Below are 19,827 nucleotides of genomic sequence, written 5' to 3'. Positions count from 1 at the left end.
AGACCTAGCCAGTGTTTATATGTTGGACCCATATGAGTAGGAAATGGGCTGCATGTTACATGGTGGTGCTGTATTAATTGCATTGAACAATAATGTCTTCCTAAACCAAAATAAAACCAAATTTATTTGAGACACAATAATATACATATTTTTATAGACCAAAAAAAGGTCCAATCAAGGACCAGGTTTGCAAATTAGCATGTGGCCATAACACATACATACAAACAACAATTATTTTGTTGTTTACTGTGCTATCCTTCATAAAGTAAACTTGAATTGAATTTAATCAGATTGATGCAGAAAAACTTTGGGTAAAAAAGAGGGACCTAAATGAGGCCTACATGTGTTGTGCAATTTTAAAAGATTTTCTCCATGTCTTGTTTTACTTCCACTTAACAAATATGCGCAAATTTGTGTTAAGCACATGAAATCCCGTTAAAATGCATTGAAGTGGAGCCAAAGCAGTGTAAAAAACAAAACCCACAGCAATTCTTTCACATTTAATTAGAGTAAACACATATGAATGGTGGAAACTCAACTAATATCTTCCTATCCCAAATTTAACCAAATTTATTTGAGATGCAAAACCAGAATTAACTTTACCGACCAAAATAGTGTTTGATCTTTGCGAAGTAAAATCCAACAATCACCACAGAGACCCAGAAAGAAGCAGAGCCAGTCCCATTTGTTAATGTGAAACTGAGCCACTGCAGTATAACAGCAGGAGGGCTCCCTTGACATTCAAAAACACAAGGTTAAGTATTTTGGCATGCCCTCATCAGGACAGCAAACAGCTTCTCACAAAACATGACAGCAGATGTGTCAAAATGGATTATCTTCACCATCACCAGAGCAAACACTTGGTGCCCTAAAGAAGACCGCATATATTTTTTCTCTTATAGTGCACTTCTCCTTTGTTGAGTCTCCTCCTGCTTCTCTTTATTTTTTCCTCCTTCATTCCTCTCTCAGTCACCTTGTAACCATGTGAACCCTCTTTTCTTTACTTCTGGGATGAAGCACAAGAGGAGGACTGCGCAGTTGCTGAGAAATAGAAAGAGGGAAGAAGGGAAGGGAGGACAGAATAGGAGACAGTGAAGGAAGAGAAGACAGGAAGGGGGGAAGCTTAGAAAACAGCAAAGAGAGAGAGACTGAGAGGAGGGGGGTTGGTGGATGTAGCTCTAGCTGTGGGCCGGGGGGTGAGCTACCTAACCCGGGCTGCTCCGCCGAAACATCCATGGGTGGCTGTGTCGGGAGCCACCACGACTCTTCGGGCAGCTTAAACGAGAACTCGGACGGCACTGGAGGTAACTTAGCGGGCTCTTACAGTTTAGTAAGCGGAAGGTTTGGCTGTTTGATGGGCTTCCCCCTGCAGGCTTTCTGCATGCTGTCCTGGCTGGAGGTCTCCTTTCCTGCCATTATAATATCCGGAGCCAGACCGGAGCCTCAGACGGGCTCGGTGTCTCCGTCCACGCAGCGGGATAGAAACCGAGGAGCAGGCGCTGTGCCAGCTTCGTTACTCTGCAAACTAAACCCTGTTCAGTATCCTGCGATGTCTCCCTTTGTTCTTTGCTGTTGACTGAGCTAGCCGGCTAAAACGGAGCTAGTTAGCTTGCTAGCTGCTGTATGTACAACAAATATGGGTCACAGTCATCGGGGGCATGCAGAGAAGCTCTGAAGTGATTCAGAGTGATTTAAATTGGGCACCAACTCAAGCTCCCATTAGCTACATTTAGGGCTTTTTTTTAAAGTGGAAATGAATAATGATTTGAACTTTAAAGTAAAGAGAATGAAGGAGGTGTCCACAACGTATTGCAACAGTTTACTAGTAAAGAGAGGGTTTTTTTTAGCACCATACACATCTGTTGTAGTGGTGCAATAAACAGTTTTCCTTACACAGTGATGAATAAGTAGTCACTAAAGCATGACTGAAACTGACTTCAGGTTGTAGGTTCATGTAATAAAGAGTTCAGTGAAGCTGTGGGAAGTTTGTGGGATAGTTTCCTGGTTTGCTCTATCAGAGGAGGGGATCCACAGCCAGCCTTTGAGTTATTTTAATTACAGACTGGGACACCGATCTGGGAAAAGAGGGGGAGGAGGCTGAGCACGTAGAGATGCAAAGATAAAGCTTGATTTCCTGTATGTCTTCCTCTTTGCTTCTGCATCTCTATTAACAGCTGAATGCGACACGTTCAACTTCTGCTTTGTCAGTACTTGACACCTTCAGAACTGGTGGCATATAGCATGTATGTCATGAGCTGTGAAAGCTTATTCACACCCTTCCACTGCTTATTTTGTGAAGTTACAAAGATAAACTTCATTGCATTTTGAGAGTATATGTGACAGACGAACACAAAGTTTTTTTGCAACCTCCAGCTCCATCCATCTTCCCATTTTCCTCTCCTGCAGAGAAGCATCTTCACAGCATAATGCAGCCAACACCATGTTTCATAGTGAGGACAGTGGGTTGTGTTAAAGTTGTGTTTCTTTGGTATTTATGAGACTGTTTCTATTATTTTCCATTCACTCCACTAATTTGTTTTGGTCTGTCACATAAAACTCCAATAAAATACATCCAGGTTTTTGGTTGTGTGACAAAAGGTGTACAAATGCCATTGCAGGACTGAACAATTTTGTTCTAAGCAAATCAGACATCTTTGTCGTTTTTTTTTACAAAGCTAGTGAAATCTAAATTTTACAAATACTGACTCTAAATGATTTACAGTCAGTTACTGAAAAACAACCAAGTCAAATAGGATTTGAAGATACATTTCTGAGATACAGTCAGAAAATTGAACTAGAAAGTGGGCTAATACTAAAGCTCTGATTGTGTTTTGCTTCAAATCCAAAAATGCCTTCCCAAAACTCTATGAAGCTCCCTTGTTTAATTATAGTTGATAGCTAATTGTGCCGTTCCTGATGCTGTGTTACTCTAAAAATAAAACCATGGTGCATATTTGAGGACGTTGTCTAATGGTTTTTCCCATTAGAGCTACTCTAAACCATTTTAAAAAGTGGTGTATGACATTAGAACAACAAAAAGTTAAATAATGTAAACTATTGCAGTTGTGTTCTTGTTTGTGATTAAGAGTGAATAGTTGTATTCACTCTTAATATTAATATTTCCATCACCCTGATGACATTACAAGCCTCATTGAAAACACTGGAGGTCCAATTGACCAAATATATTATTATTTCCTATCGAAGCTTGAAATGCATGGAAAACAAAATATTTTACTTTGCTGAATATTGTAGCAAAGCAGTGCGACTCTCATATTGCAGAAACTGATACAGCACTGATGAATGGTATTCTATATATTGTGCAGCTCTGTGCTGAACTAAATTAAATCTTGACATGATCTATCATATCAGTTTTGGTGTATAGCAAAAAAAAAAACATTTGAAATTATAGAATGCAGTTCACTCAATATTCATATGTAAGTCCCCTTTGGTAGCTCGTACTGCCATTTCATACATAGACGTTTCCATTTTGTAAAATAAACCAGAAGACTCAAACTCCACTCCTTTATTTTCAGTGTCCTGCAACTTTTAGATGTGTCTCTGTTTCAACTCAACTGGATCAAATAATGAGGCCATTAGCAGGACACTGTGTAGCATGACTGCATGCTGAGGAAGTAATTGAGACATTTGATTCAGGTGTGTTGGACCAGAACACACTAGGATGTTGCAAGAAACCAACCTTTAAGGACTGGAGATTGAGCCAGTAGTCAATTCCATATCCATGTACTTAAAACAGGGTTTGTACATTTATTGTCTTTGTAAGTATGATATGATTAGTGCAAATTGTCCAAACAGTTAGGCACGGTTGATTGCTGGTCATTTTACTGTTTAATATTTTTGCAGTTTTGGACGTTTCATACCAACAGATTTGTTTCAGACCAAATCTGATGGTATCAGATTTAGTCTGATGGTTTTTGTTTGATTAGGTCATATTTCATAATCGTTAACATCCCCAGTTGGTATCAGAACCAAATTGAATGGATATAGAGTGTAATATCAACATTTCACATAAGAATATACTATTAAATTAAAGTATACACGACTGTTGATTATTTTATGTCAGTTTATCTCCGAAATATATTCAAAAATATACAATATATTCTGAAAATACTTACCTGAAATAAAAGAAAAAAACTTACAACGCCAGGGTTTCAGTGGGCACAAAGTGATAATGTGTAGAACTGAACTGGTTACACACATCTGATAAAGGTGTCAATTGACTCAAAGGCAACATGTTGTTCTGTTTTGGTTCATGAACTGAAAGTGAGCCACCAAATGAAATTCTTCTTTGGGCTCTGTCGGGTAGAAGTAAGTCCTAGAATTATTTAACTTCATCAAAGTAACTCAAACATCTGCATAAAGAATATTTTGTAATTATCCATCTGCTTTCCTTTCTAAAAACATATTAACAGTTCTACTGAGAAACTAATTTATGCTTTTCTGATTGTGGATCATAATGAAGTAGTTTTGTGGATGATATATGTAAGTAAAATTTTTAATTCTGCATAACCTTTAGTAGCTGAACTTAAAGGGTCAGGCAGTTTGAGGCCTTGTTTACTATAAGCAGTCTGAAGTTGAACGTGTTATTTGATCAGAGTACATGTGTACCAGCAGTGGGTGGAACTCTACACCTTGATCCTCTTCTCTTTTCTGTTGTGTACTTGGATACACACACACACAAACACTGTCCTGTACCTGTGTCGTGTTTGGTGGTGATCCAGATGGTGTTATTCATCAGCCATTCTGCTGCAGATGGACCTCTGTTTGCTGCAATTATCCTAACATTTTAACTGGGTTTGGAACGTATCGTTCTTAGCTTTAGCTCAGTTTATTCTGGCTGCATGCTCCACATCACTAATGGTGTATAACTTGTTAATTCAGTCTGCAACGCTCAGCTGAGTACCAGAGCAAAAGAGAAAAGTGATTCGTTATTTTCTAGTGCCGTAATAAAAATATATCCGTTTTTTTTCTCTCTTTTAAATGTTTCAACTCATCAAACCATTTTTAATATCAGACAAGAGAACCTGAGTAAATGCAAAATTAAGTTTTAAAATGAATATTATAATTATTACAATGACGGGTGAAACTTGTACAGACCAATTTATGAAAAGATAATTACTTTCTTTTCGAATCACTTGAAAAGAACTTGACAAAAAAAAAAAAAGCAGAGCAGATTGGAGACAAAGTCATTGATTTCCGGAAAAGATGACAAAACCATTTCTAAGGCTTAACGACAGACCCATTACAGACAATTAGTGAGACCTTCCCAGAAACAACTATCCCACAAAAAATACTTTTATCAGTTTCCAAACGCATCTGCAGCAGTGCAGCACTAATGGCCTTCCGTTTGGTCTGTCTTGCTGCAAAAAAATGGATCTGTTAGGGTGTTGCAAAGCTAAAACTACCAAGAAAAGAAAAAGCAGTCAAGGTCCGTCTCACATTTGCCAAAAAAATCTTTATGATTCCTAAGCCTTTAGAGTGATGAGACACAAGGTGAATTTTGTGAAAATGCATCTTGTTCTGGCATAAAACTATCAAAGCTTTTCAGAAAAAAGAATGCTACTCTGTATGGAAGGAATATAACCTCAGGAAGACAAATCCACCTCTGAAAGGCTCAAAATAATTAAACAAGGGTTTTATAGAAGGGTTGGGCATTTATTGTATTATCATTTATTGTGATCAACGTTTTGTCAAAATTTAGATTTATTGTTGTCACAATAAATTTCAATTAATGATGTTTAAAATCCCCCAAGATCCATTTGTATAATTGCGATTGATAATTTTACAAATGTCTCCACTTTCTTTTTCATTGAGAGCATCAATAAATATAAATAAATTTGAAAAAATGATTAAATGCAGTTACTGTGATATAAAATACTACTGTATGTGACTGGAAGCTTATTACACACTTTTTTAAGAGCAGTATTTGTGACCATTCAGTCACCTAAAGTTACCTAAAAGAAGTAATAAATAGTTATTGTCACTTTTATTGTTATCACTACAGTACTGTAAAATGATGTTACAAAACTTTAAGTCCATATCACCCACCCCTATTTTAGAGTGGCCTGTGACAATATCTTAAACAGGCAATTCATGCTTGAAATCCATCCATTATGACTGAATTATAATAATTCTGCAAATAAGAGAGGACCATGTTCCTCCATAGAGACACGAACGACTCATTGACTGTTATTTTGAACAATTGATGGCAGTTGTTGCCCCAAAAAGTGGCACAACTAGTTAACGGTTGTAGGGGTCAGTTACTCATTCACTTCAGGCCAGGCTGGTGAGGATTGAATCTTTATTTCCAAAACTAAAAACTGCCGTTTTTATTTACTCAGGTTATTTTTGTTTGATATTAAAATTTGTTTCATGCAAATGTCTGACAAAGAAAAGAAAAACAGAAGAAATCTGTAAGAAACAAATAGCTTTTCCCAGCATTGTATGTGCAACCCCCTTTTTATTGATTTTTAAGATCTTTGCATTCCATTTGTTCTCATTTTTGCTTTTAGTTATTTCTCTTTTCTTGATAATTTCCTTAAACATCTTTTTCTTATATCGCTTGCTTTCCATCAGTCCCATGTTACTCTGTCTCTTAGTCATATCTGTCTTTTCCTTTTGGTTCCTCTCCTTCTCCTACCTTCTGTCCGTCTGGTTTTCTGATCTCGCTTCCTGTCTAATCCCTCTCTCGTTTCCTTGCCTTCAGTGGCTCTAGGCCGTAACCAGCCCCTGAAGAGAGAGCGACCTAAATGGAAAAGTGACTACCCGATGACAGAGGGCCAGCTGCGGAGCAAAAGAGATGAGTTCTGGGATACGGCGCCAGCATTCGAGGGCCGGAAGGAGATCTGGGATGCGCTGCGAGCTGCGGCCAGTGCCTTTGAGAGTAATGACCACCTACTGGCTCAGGCCATCCTTGACGGGGCCAGCATCACACTGCCACACGGTAAAACACTTTCTGCATGCTAAAATATCATGACCACACAGTTTTTAGGAAAGATAATTGACATCCTAAAAAAGGATAACTTTAACTAGGAGGCTGTATGCAAACATGGACATCTGTTATTGCTGGAAAGTTGAGTGAAAGGAAAAAGTGGTAGAAAAAGCAGTAGGAATAACTACAACCTTAAAGGGAAGGTTGTAGCTGCTGTCATGGCAGCATTAGTTAGGCCTCCTTTAGCAATAATTACTACTTTAATTATTGTCACATGCTGTACAAAGCATGAAAATATGTTACAGTAGGCTAACATTTCTGCATTGAAAATCATTTTTTTAGTCTTATGTACCGTAATACCCTAACTTTCTGTGCAGCAGAATTTTGGGTTTTTATCACCTGTGAGCAATAAAATTCAAAATTAAATGAATTAAACGCTTATAAATATTTAATCTGTTAACATGAATTTCTCATTTTCAATTTATTTACTGTTATAACTTTTCAGTGATATTCTATCGATCAAATCTTAGTCTGACATAGTAACTACATTTCAACATTAAGGTGGTTTTGTAAACTTTGACAGGAATTTCTTCAACCAGACAACAGCAGTCACCCCTGGGTTATGCTGCAACCATAAATAGGTTGTGTGTCAAAACAGAGAACCTACGTAAGCAGTACAGCTTCCAAAGGAAGTGTGTTTTAGTTTCAGGTTTCATCTGATGAAGTACAACAAACAGGAAGTCGCCATGTATTGTTGGTTAATTTCTGCTTTGGTGAGCTGCTTTTGCACAGCTCTTTTTGCATCATTATGACTTATTGTTTTTTTGTTTGTTCGTTTTTTAACAGGGTAGTTATAGACATGTAAATTATTCAGTACTTTAAATGAGTTTAAATCTTCCAAATGAACCTTAGGGAACACATTTTCAGAGCTGTTTGGAGAGAGTGTGTGCAACAGAGTGAATCAATAAATAAGAAATGAAAATAGTTGTTTTTAGCCTCATCTAAATGGAACTAAATTTAGGAAAATGGGTTTATATTAAAAAGGCCATAATCGTCAGCTGCTATAGGATAGAATAGAAGTAGTTTATTCATCCCAGCAGGGAAATTACTTCGCAGTTACAGCATAGAGACAAGACACAATAACAACTACCACTGAGTAGTAGTTGTAGATAAAATAAAAAATAAAATATAAAATGCTATAAATTGTAAAAATATACAATGCTGTTAATATAAAAAGCAACTTAAGAGCAGTCCTTGCAAAGATTTAAAAAAAATGCAGATATGTATATGTAAATATATGTACAGCAAGTGTGCCACAGTGCAGTTGTGCAAAATTGGACTGATTAGTGCAGAACAGTGATTTAGCTTTTATTGTACAGTGAGATGGCATGTGGCAGGAAGGATTTCCTGTATCTGTCCCTACGACAGCGGACCTGGAGCAGTCTATGTGAGAAGGTGCTCCGCTGTCTGTCCACTATGTGGTGGAGAGGGTGCTGTTTATTGTCCATAATAGACAGAACCTTCTTCAGTGTCCTCCTCTCCACCACTGTCAATATACATTCTTATTTGACATGAAAACTGTGACAAAACATTTTTTTGTTGTTGTTAAAGCATATTAACATCCTGTTATTTTCTGTGTAGAGCCCGCAATGGGGCTCTTTTCTTGTTAGATTTATAACTGTCATATACTTTAATGTTTGCACTGTAAAATCCTGTGTTAATTTTAGTACAGGAACTTGTAGTTCTTTTCCCCACAGATGGTAATTATACCATCTGTTTCTGGAAGATTTGTATAGGAACCCAGGAAAACCTTAGCAAATACATAATGCAGGTCTCCATAAACTGAAAAAAATTTGTTTGATATATTCAATTGGAATGAGACGCACTAAATAGAGTGGGAAATTCCACATAGCGGAGTGGAATTCAGTTTAATTACTAACCAATTCCCAACTAAGGGCTATATGACAAAGTGGGGGTAATATATTAACTTTGCTTCTGGTAACAAGGTGCAATTCAGTTTAGTTTATTGCAGTTTAATTAAATTTTATTCTAATTCAATTCTAAAGCTCAGTGTTGACTCTATATTACAAAAAAAATCTTGAATTAGTTTCAAGTTCTATTCTTCCTTTAGATTGGTGAAAATAGCTCATCATATACAAGATGAGCTGGCTAGGAATCTCTGCTGTGTGGAAGAAAACCTAGTTAATGGCATCAACATTTAGGTATACATATATAGAGAGTGAGGGGATTAAAGGCAGCAGAGTGGAAAGGTGCCGCGTTCATATTGAACATCCTTAAGCAGTCTAATATTATCGCAGCAGAGCTACAATAATTGCTAAAGGTCACCTTAGGCAGTCATAACCATAAGCTTTTTAACCATTTCTACTCTAAATTAGACGGTTTTGCTAAAGGCAATGAAGTTATTAAACGTGCATGCTCAATTTCATTCATTATATGCAATAATAATAATTTAGACAGTTTGGCCCGTTCTTCTTTGCAGTTCTTCTCCAGCTTCATCTGGTTGGATGGGATTCGTTTGTGCAGATATTTTGAGATCTCTACAGACGTTTCCAATCTGATTCAAGTCTGGATTCTAGCTAGGCCACTCCAGAACCTTCACAGAGTGGTTCTGAAGCCACTCCTTTCAGATCTTGGCCATGTGCTTTTTGGGTCATGGTCCTGCTGAAAAATTCAGCAAAGAATCACCATAGTATTACCCTGCCACCAATATGCTTCATGGATAGCATTGGCCTGATGATGTTTTCTCCAAACATGACGCCTGGAATCTTTTTTCTCATCATTTCTACCTGCTGTACTTGGGGGGACAAGCTAACTGCTATACAACAGCGCTAGCCAGGAAGTGCAATCTCAAAAGATAAAAGCATAAAACTCAAAACATATTCATATTTGCTCTAATAAAAACACTTATATAGCCCTTTTGGTCCAAGGTGCCGTTCAGTTTGTGTAAGTCACCGATCTTGGATCCAGCAGACCATCACGCTTCCGCCGTTATGTTTGATACACTGAAGAAGGCCAGGTAGAAGTTTCACTTCAATTTTCAGTTTTTATACCTAAGTATTTCAACTTCCGCCTGGAAATTTATCAAATCCCTAACAATGAATTTGGCTCTGGTTTAACTCTTTGTGTGTGCGTCACTCCCCATTAATCCTTATGCATATCATCTAATGAGTCATGTTTCCTCAGCTGAGGATAGAAATGTTTTTTTTCTTTCCTTGGTAAGATCCTGTTTCTATTGTGGGCATCGAAAGTTGTAATGTTTTCCATGGTATCCTGTACTGGGTTTCACACATCTTATTTCATTGTAACTAACTGTGAAGGTGTCTGACTGAGAGAGAGAGATAAACTTTGTGCCAGAAACCAAACAAATTCTTATATTCATACATCAGTACTTCTGTCATAACATTATTGGTTTGGTTGAAGTTTGGGTAACTAAATGAGTGGAGTTGCTTTTTTACATTTTGTCCTCATTAGCTTCCCAGAAAGCAATACACTGCCTGACATATGAAACGCCTTCGCCTGAATGGAATAAGACTTTATATTAGATAGGTGTAATGTTTTTTTGTTGTTTGTTTTTTTGTAAATGCAGTGCTTTCTTACTCTGTTCCTCTTGGTAGTTTGGGAGGCCAGATCAGATCCTGCTGGGCTGCAGCTGTGAATTCCCCACAGTTGACATCACTGTTTCACTCAATCCAAGTACCACGCAAATCAGGAAACACTTCTGTCTTTACAAGCTCTTCACCCTTTTTGTTGTTGCATTTAACTAGAAGTCATAGGAGATGACTGAAAACAGAACTGTGTAATTTCTTTTTCAATGCTATTTTTAGCCTTTTTTCGCACCAAATAAATCAGGATTTGGTTCTGACCTTGCTTAACTAGATATTTTCAGTCTTTTTTTTAAATGTGCTCCTCTGCAAGAAGGAAAAGAGATATTGATCTGAAACCACTTTTCTTTAATTGCAATAACAAAATAATTAAAAAGAAATGTAAAACATTTACACAACAGCATAGCTTTTTATTTCAGTGCTAATGAAATAAAAATTATAGGCGCTTGAGTATCCGCCTATAATACTCAACCATTAAATGTGTGAAATGAATAGGAGCTGTTATAAAAACATTCTCAAATGCATTCTCTTTTCTATAATTACAGTTCCTTCTTTTGCCTAAACTTGTTACTGCCTACAGTACAATGATGTGGGATGGCATAAATATGACTTTTTCAAAAATAAGGACGGTGTGAAGCTTTTATTTTAAGCAATCTACTTGTGCAGTACAATTGCATGTAAAGGTATTCCTGTTTTTTTATTTGTGTATTTAGATTTTACATGACAGGCCAACACGGGTAAATGATGTGACTTTTTAAAGTTCTTATTCAGCTCATTGAGATTGGATGAATAGCTCAAACAAATATCAATATGATATACTCTGTATTGGATCCACCACGTGTCTGCTGGCAAACTGGATGTTTTTGCAACTTCTTTTCAACATTTGCTTCCTTTTGGCCACATTTCCCTAGAGGCAGTGTATGGAGTGTAGGCTGCACTTTCCCACCTGATCTTTGAGCCTTTGTAGCTCCCCCAGAGTTTCCAACCATTAACGCTATCAATATAATGCTTCACTTTTTAATTCCTTGTTGGAGCAAGTATGCAGTGAGTAATGGTTACCAGTTTTCGGACGTTCCTCTAACATGCCCACTACATTTTATGTTGTGCAAGCTAAACAATCCTCTTTCATGTTTAGCACGCATTACTGTTGGTTCCTTTACTGCTTCTCTGATTCATTCTCAACTTGCCCAGTCTGCCGTTTTGTTTGGTCCAGATTTTTTTCTCAGGGCACAAGTGGATTCCAAATAGATTCCATACCATCTACATCCATCCATCCATCCATTCATCCATCCATCCATCCATCCATCCATTTTCAAACACCTTTATCCCTGGTGGGGCCGGGAGGGGTGCTGGTGCCTATCTCCAGGGAACGTTTCGGGGGAGAGGCGGGGTTACCATCTACATTATTTTGTTCAAAAATAAAAAAATATTTGTTAGTTTTTTTCCCCTTATACTTTCCAATTATTTCCTACTTTGTTTTGGTCTAGCACAAAAAAATTCCAATAAAGTACATCAAAACATAGACGTTTGTGGTCTCCACAAAATGTAGAAAAGTTAAACTGGTGTGAATCCTTTTGCAAGATGCCCAGGGTTGTTGCAAACAGTTATTTTATTAATCAAGTAATCTATTGATTATTCTGATGATTAATTGAGTAATTGAATAAAAAATATGACTAAATAAAATTTTCTTAAATACTGCCATAACAGCAGTATTAGTATCGGATGTCAACTTAGACCCAAGTGTTCATATTTGTGCATCCCTACAATTACTTTTCTGTAGTTTAGAAAATGTACCTGTAGCTCACTCTTCAAGTTAACCAGGCCAAAAGTCATACAAAGACCTCAATTTATATTCAGTTTAATAATAAAGCAGCAGGCTCACAAAGACACTTCTAAGAAAATGTCTATATTCCAATTTTAGTGTATGTAGCCATCTTAATAATAATAATAATACATTTTATTTGAAAGGCGCCTTTCTGGCACTCAAGGACACCGTACAGAGAACGAAAAATAGCAAAAAACAATAAAATATAGCAATTAAAAATAGGTAGAATAAATACACAATACAATACACAATCTTCAGTAAATTTAATAGATAAACTCTAACTTTGCACATCCACTCATAGTTTTTGTGTCCATGTTAACGACAGAATTTGACTCCTTCGTCACACACGGAAACATATCTGCCAGGTATATACACACGGGGTGCTCTGCCACCCATTTTTTGTTACCTGGATGGTGGTAAATGTATTTTCTGTTTCGTCTGTAAAGCTACGCTAAGCATCAGCTAAAGCAGCCTCGTGTGTTTTATCTATATGTGCATGAGTCTCCGCTCCACCTGTATGCATACACCTTCGGCGCACTTCGCCGCCATTCTCTCTGAACCAGCCACGACGCAGCATCTCCGGGTGGAGAAAGACTGTCCTATTCCAGGCATCGCGCCAGTTATTTCAAGAATGTTTATTGGTCCCCTGAAGAACGATAAAAAGCCGGACATTTTCATCTGTCAATGAAATCCCCCCGGATTCCCTTACTGAACTTGAACATTATGCTGTTAACCTTCAACATTTGTCAACAACTTGTAGGCGGAAGTGAAAGTGTTGCGCAACACAAATAATCACCCGGCAGAAACATGGTGTGCTTGATAGTAAAAGATAATTTAACAAAGCTTCAAGGCAGATAATTTGCCTCTAGGAATTTTGGTTATCGAGGTACTCAAATCATTCGAGGAATTGTTACAACCCTGAAGATGCCGTAAGAAAGTCCAAGTTTTTATATCAAATATCACTCGTGCTGAAAAATAATCCACAGAATACCTTCTTTTGATGCTGACTGAGTGGTATCCGGGGTTCACTCAAGTTTATTTTTCTTTTCTTACATCTTAATCTGCTTTTGATTTGTAGTCCAACTTACTTCCCCAGCCACTGGATGCGTTTCCAGTCTTTTCACAAAAAATGATGTTGGTAAAAAGTAGCAGATGTTGCACTGAGCAACACAGACAGCAGGCTGTATGCTTTCACAAATGATGCACAGTTTCTGTCTGTTAGGTGTTTGTCATCCAGTTTCTACCAAAAACTGGATGACAGAAGTCTTCAGTCTGGCACACTGGTTTCAACCAGCCCTTATTAGGACAATTTTGCATACAAAGACTTCATAATTCATTTTATTTGTTGTTGGATATTTAAAATGTCTTCCAAATTAAATATTTTTTAAAATTTAAAGTGTATTGTTAGTTGAGAATGTGTTCTTGCATTATTATGCCATTCCCATTATATTAATTGAAAATGGTCTCAAAACAGCATTATGGCTTACCACAATAATTTCTGGGACAATTGTTTGTCCAAAAAATGTGCTTCTGTGACAAACCTAGCTATGTGTACTTACTTGGATAACTAAGTGCACATGACTTTCAGAATGCCATGTTAAGTGCAGTTGGGAATTGTAAGGAATTTCTTAGAAATTATTCATAAATGTCACTTTTGTTCTTAACAGAGGAAGTAATATTTATCTAGTCAAGCAAAGTGACTCATCATATATTGAAACAGTTTTAGTACAAATCTGTGTGTGATACAGCCTGGCATTTATTCCCATTGTGGTTAGTACCACATGAAATTTCTGCTTTTTTTGTTGACACCGCAGTCACAGTACCAAATGAGTCGATCTGGGTCAACACGATGACATCAATACGCTGCTAAACACTTAGTGGTGAGAGAGAACCATCACCTGTGGGCATGACCAGAGAACCGGAGCATTTCCATGTTTTATCAACTCTCCAAATGGTTACTTCTTTATTTTTTGTTTATTTTGGCAAGTCACTTTGAGTGAACATGTCTTCTTGAACAATGTAATCAAATAAACAAACACTGATTGAGGGAAGTTATGCTTCTGTGTCACTGCACCTTCATGCACGCCACAATGGTAAACATCTGATGCTGCGCAGGTTGAAAGGGTTCTGTCTGCAGTGGAAAATAACACAGTGTAGCGCCGTGCCAAGTAAAACCTTACTATGCAATGGAAACATGTTGTGTGCCTGAGGATTATTTAGCTTTATGAGCTAAAAAGATTTCAACTGCTTCTGTGCAGAAAGAATAGAGTGACATTTGCCTACAGTGTTTTCCAGGTCTGGTTAGTATGGAGAAAATGAATTATGGAGAGCATGTGTTTCCAAAATGTTTTCTATGTAACATTTCCAGAAGGATAAAACTCTGATTACGGGTGGAGACAGTGTTTTCAACTAAACCGTCTCCAGCTCTATTTTGATGCTATTGCTGTCTCACCACCAATTTACTGCTGGGGAAAAAAATGCTTTTATCAGGGTCTGATGGCGGGTTTATAATGAGTGCAATGCTTAAAGCTGTTGTGGATCTCCGGAGGACTGGAGGAGGTTCCTGCGGCCTTCTCCACCAGGGGGCGTTCAGGAACTTCATGGTGGGCGTGGTCGGCGGATCCTGCCGGCACACCTGCTGCCACTTACCTTGTTGGGAGGAGTATTTCAGGAGGACATCGTCAACACTCTTGTGCCAGAGTGTTAGCTCGTAAATGGTTTTCGTTGCCGCGGAGCTGCCGGCATCCTGTCCGTCTGGATTCCCTGTGGCCGGAGGAATCATCGAGACCACACAACCTGATCCTCCTTGTTTCCCGAAGAGCCTGTCTCACCTGTCCGCCCTCCAACGCCGCCGTCGCCCGTCCTCTCTGCTCCAACCCCTGATCCACCGTGCTGCCTATCCCTCTCAGCTCCGCTTTATCCACCAGCAAGTAAGGCCTCGAACCGCTGAACTTCCGTTTCCCTCCCGGCATTCTGTTCTCACTTCTGTGCTCCTCTTCAGGAAGACCATTGGTCCGGTTCCGCCCTCCCGAGTGTCCCATCCTGGATGTCTTTCACATTTTACACCGTGTTTATAATAAACCACTGATCTTACCTTGGTCTCTCTAGTGTGTTCTGCGCATGTGGGTTAATCAAGTAAACCAAAACATGACAAAAGCTCCAGAGTTGCCCCAATAAAAGGTCAAATAAAAGCACCTTCAACCTTTAGTAAAATGTTGAAGCTCTATGTTTAGGTGACCCTGCAATCTTTTAGCTTTTAGTGTTTTGCAGGTTCCTTGTCCATCTTTCCATCTACTCCAATTAGGTTCACTATTCCCACTGAAGAACACCATCCCCACAGAATGATGCTACCTCTACCATTCGGTGCATTGGGGTTGGTGTGTTCACGGCGTTGTTTTTTTTATGTCACACATATTGTTGCATTTTTGCCAAATGTTTTCATTTTTTATTCTCATTTAACCAGAAAACCTTCTGTCACATGTTTACTGTGTCTGCTACATGGTTTGTGACAAACTACAAGCAGGACTTCTTCCATAAAGACCAGACGTGGGGAAAGTCTCAGCTTCTTCTCCTCTTTGTTCTTTCTCAATTTCAACTTTTTGATGGTTTGTTTTAATTCTGTTTATGAAAAATAAAATACCTGAAAAAAAATATTGTTACCAAGGCATGAATGTAACTTCAGTAATTTGTTAGAATATTTTAGCAGCAGCAGGAAGGATCAAATTAAATAGGTTATCTTTCTTGTTTTAAGTGTTTGTGTAAATTCATAGTTTCAATGTCTAAACTTTTAGTGGATGATAAAATCATTAGCAAAATCGATGTTGCCATTGGATACTTGAATGAAGCTTAATCTCTGTCAGAATATCTGCTGGAAATCTTTTCATAAACTGTTGTGCAAAAGATGGGTGCAGATTTTGTGTCGCAGTTTGGAAATTTTGAATCCAGAAACGTCCTCAAATAATCCAAGTGTGTTAACGGTGCTGAATTACAGCGCTGATGTTAATAGCAGTCAGTTTCCCGGTGCGTTCTGGTTACAGATGAGCTCCGGTTGTTGGCCACATCACCACTCAGTCAAACACTTTTTCTGCCCCTCACTCCTACGCTGAGCTGGTCAAACATTTCCCTGGTCCTGGTCTTACTCTGCGCCTCCTCTCTGACTGCATCTGCACAACCGAGAGCAGAGTCCTGTGGTCTTCCCTGCTCGGTTTCAGTTACCACAGAACTCACCTTCTTTCTCGTTGAACTTTCTAAGTCATAAAACATGAGTTGTGGAGTGACCTTTTCGAAACGTAGTTCATGAAAGGTGGGCTTCTTGCAATTCAGGGGATTTTTTTTATTTCACAAATTAATATCTAATATAAGAAAGTCATTCTAATCTTTTCAAATCTTCTTGGAAAATTAGACAAGAAGGATGTGATTGTTTGGAAGTGATATTTCACTCTATTAACTTGAAATGTGAAACGGAAGAAAAAGACTGTGGTCAGTACCAAAATACAATGAATGTGTTACGTCAGTGTATTGTGTAGTTGAACCCAACTGCCTGAAATCCCCCGGAGGATCGCTGGGGGTCTCCCATTTGAATAATGGGGCCTCCACACTTTTATATCTTATTTTCCCTGGTGACTTAATACTTGACACACAGCACATCCAACACATGACCATTTCCTGCTCTCACTTTCTGCTCTTTCCTTTCAGTCTTGGTTTTCTATTGAGCTTGACTTTCATTTCCCCATTTTATTGTACAACAATGGGAATTGTGCATTTTGTTAAATAGAAAAGTTATTGAAATATGTTACTTTTTGTTTTTGCCATAATGAAAGTATTTGAAAGTATACCAACAAAATAAATGTGGCAAAATGTAGTTAATTACAATATTATTATTCCATCAAAACAACCACACCTGTTATTTCAAAAATCAAATAATCGTAAAACTTAAGAGGCCAACCCATTCAGTTTAACAGCTTCGGACTGGAAGCTCCCCATTTATATTTACCCATGGATGATAAAAAATTTCGTCATACAGTTAATGTTTGTATTGTTGTTGTGATGCGAGTTACTGTAAGTTGTGATGAGGACTTATCACTTTCAGGACACATAACACTTGGATGTGGTTATAAAAATGGTAAATTATTACCTCAGAAGGTATTAATATCCTGTAAACTATTTATTGTTGAAAGTGTATAAATAGTTGGGAAAGGTGCGATAGAAGTAGCACTGCAGAAACACATAAGTTTTCCAAGTAATTTTGGTTTAGTTTCTAAAGCAAATATCTTGGCACACTTTAAATATGACAAAAGTAAGTTTTCAGCAGGATATAGATGCTTATTTTATGTAAATAATTCCTTAATATTAATGAAAAAGTACTTATTCCATTGGCAGTTTATTTCACTTTTAGCATTTCCCATGTTATGAGTTAATTTATCTGCCAGTGAAATAAGTACTTTTTCATAAATATTAAGGAATCATTTACATAAAACAAGCCTCTATTAACATAAAAGTTACTTTTATGTTAGTTTTATCTTATTTCAAGTGTGCTAAGAAACTAGACCAAAATTACAGGTAGGTTTTTGTGTTTTTGCAGTATGATGTTTGTGCAAAGATGGCAAATTGGGGGAAAAAAACCCAAACCTGGATATAAAGTTTTGCTTTTCTTGTTTTTGCTCCAGGCGCTCTGACCGAATGTTACGATGAGCTGGGAAATCGTTACCAGCTGCCGGTGTACTGCCTCTCTCCTCCTATCAACATGATCGAAGAGCGCTCCGACGAGCCTGACGGGTCGGATCCGGACTCCCTGACGGCAGACCCGTCCACGGGCAGCGCCAGCGACCCCATCCCGGGGGGCGAGTGCCAGCTCCGGCTGCGGCTCTCCACGGGCCACGATCTGCGGCTGGCGGTCCGCTCCACAGACACTGTGGGCATGATGAAGCGGCGCTTGCAGAATCAGGAGGGCGTGCCTGCCGCCACGCAGCGCTGGTTTTTCTCAGGGCGGCCGCTGACAGACAGGCTGCGCTTGGACCAACTCAACATTTCCAGGGACTACGTAGTTCAGGTGATCCTAAGCCAGCGGCCTCCACCGGAGCCTGTAACACCACCCGGACACACAGCAGAGGCCTCTGGACCCGTAGCAGTGGAAGGTGTGTCTGCTCTGCCTCAAGAGCCAACGCCGGTGGAGAACTAATTGAAGCCAGGCCCTGCTAGTATAAACCAATGAGGACGACAACAGACACAGCCGATTTAAAGGCGATTCTTCTCGTCTTCTGTGCTCTTCGGCTGTTTTCGCTGAGAAGGGCTACGTTAAGGCGGACGAGCATAAAGACATTGGAGGAGAAAAAACTCCTTATTTTGGTTTTACATGTTGAAATTTTGACCTTTTTTGAAGTCTTTTTAACTGTTCCTATGGAAACCAAACTATGAAAAGAGATGGTTAAAGGGTTTGCTTAGCAGCTGAGAGGTCTGAAGGTCTATGTCCAAGTTCTGCTCAAGGGTCGTCAAAATAAACTCCTGTTTTTCAGGCTACAGTATTAAAACCTTTTTCCAAACTTATCTCCAGTTCAGATAGCTAAGATAAAACGAGACAATTCAACAATCAAAAGTTTTTAAAGCATTTTAGCAAATAATGGGGATTACATCAAATGTCAGTCAGGGTAAATGAGACGACTAACAACTGTGGCAAAAGTTTAGAATTGTACGTTTGCTCAGAGATTTCGTCTTTTTATATTGTGAAGAGCTAGCAGTCCGAATTTATGGCTGCGGCTGCTGCTGGACTCCATACTTCATTCATTCACTGAACAATCAAATAAATCATTTAGGAAACCGTAAGTTGTTTCAGCTTTGGCTGTATGTGTGTATGTACTGTATGTGTGTGTAAGATGGCTTACACGTCCAGGCCCCAAACCATACTCATTATTAGGGAAAAGATGGATTTCAGAAACACAGTTGCATATTTTGAATAAAAATAGAATCTTTTTAATAAATTTTTGTCCAGTGTTTATATTTTTTTGTTTTTCACTAACTTCTTATGTTTTATGCAAGTTGTGATGCTGTAAATCTAAATTAGACAGTTTGGATTAGGGAGAAATGATCTACATAGCACATAAATTAGAATATAAAGAACAGACCTGATGTAATGCCAGATTGGTGTGATGCCAAACTATGAGGCTTTATTTATTTCAGCTTATTTTCTAAATGTAATGTAGAAAATAAATTACATTCATTTTACTTTCCTTGCAAAGGGAGGTTTTTGTCAAGTTGGGTGAAGTTACAATAAGTGACAAATACTAGTCAACACTGGCCCAAAATCTTTAGGTATCTCCTTGAAAGCTGAATTATAATACGTGTAAAATTTGTCAGAAATTCAAGGATGAATCTAAATCAACAAAAAATGACTTCATGAGCAAAAAAATAAACCCGTTTTAGCCCAGATAGTAGTA

At 38.2% G+C, this 19,827-nt stretch overlaps 1 protein-coding gene and 1 long non-coding RNA gene across 2 annotated transcripts; both read left to right on the top strand.

Moving 5' to 3' along the window:
- The first annotated feature begins 928 nt into the window (after window positions 1-928).
- ubtd2 (ubiquitin domain containing 2) lies at window positions 929-19,371 on the top strand. The gene is made up of 3 exons (XM_028031766.1): window positions 929-1,304; window positions 6,725-6,961; window positions 18,064-19,371. Exons 1-3 carry the CDS (start codon window positions 1,235-1,237, stop codon window positions 18,573-18,575), a joined length of 819 nt encoding a protein of 272 aa, XP_027887567.1. The 5' UTR covers window positions 929-1,234; the 3' UTR covers window positions 18,576-19,371.
- On the top strand, window positions 13,876-15,489 carry LOC114153316 (uncharacterized). Its single transcript, XR_003597305.1, has 2 exons — window positions 13,876-15,327; window positions 15,399-15,489. It is a non-coding gene; the product is annotated as an uncharacterized LOC114153316 (long non-coding RNA).
- Window positions 19,372-19,827: the final 456 nt, after the last annotated feature.

Source organism: Xiphophorus couchianus, chromosome 11 (assembly GCF_001444195.1).
Source record: "Xiphophorus couchianus chromosome 11, X_couchianus-1.0, whole genome shotgun sequence".
Classification (NCBI taxonomy): domain Eukaryota; kingdom Metazoa; phylum Chordata; class Actinopteri; order Cyprinodontiformes; family Poeciliidae; genus Xiphophorus; species Xiphophorus couchianus.
The sequence above is the reverse complement of the archived record's forward strand: the minus strand, read 5'-3'. Positions and strand labels throughout refer to the sequence as shown.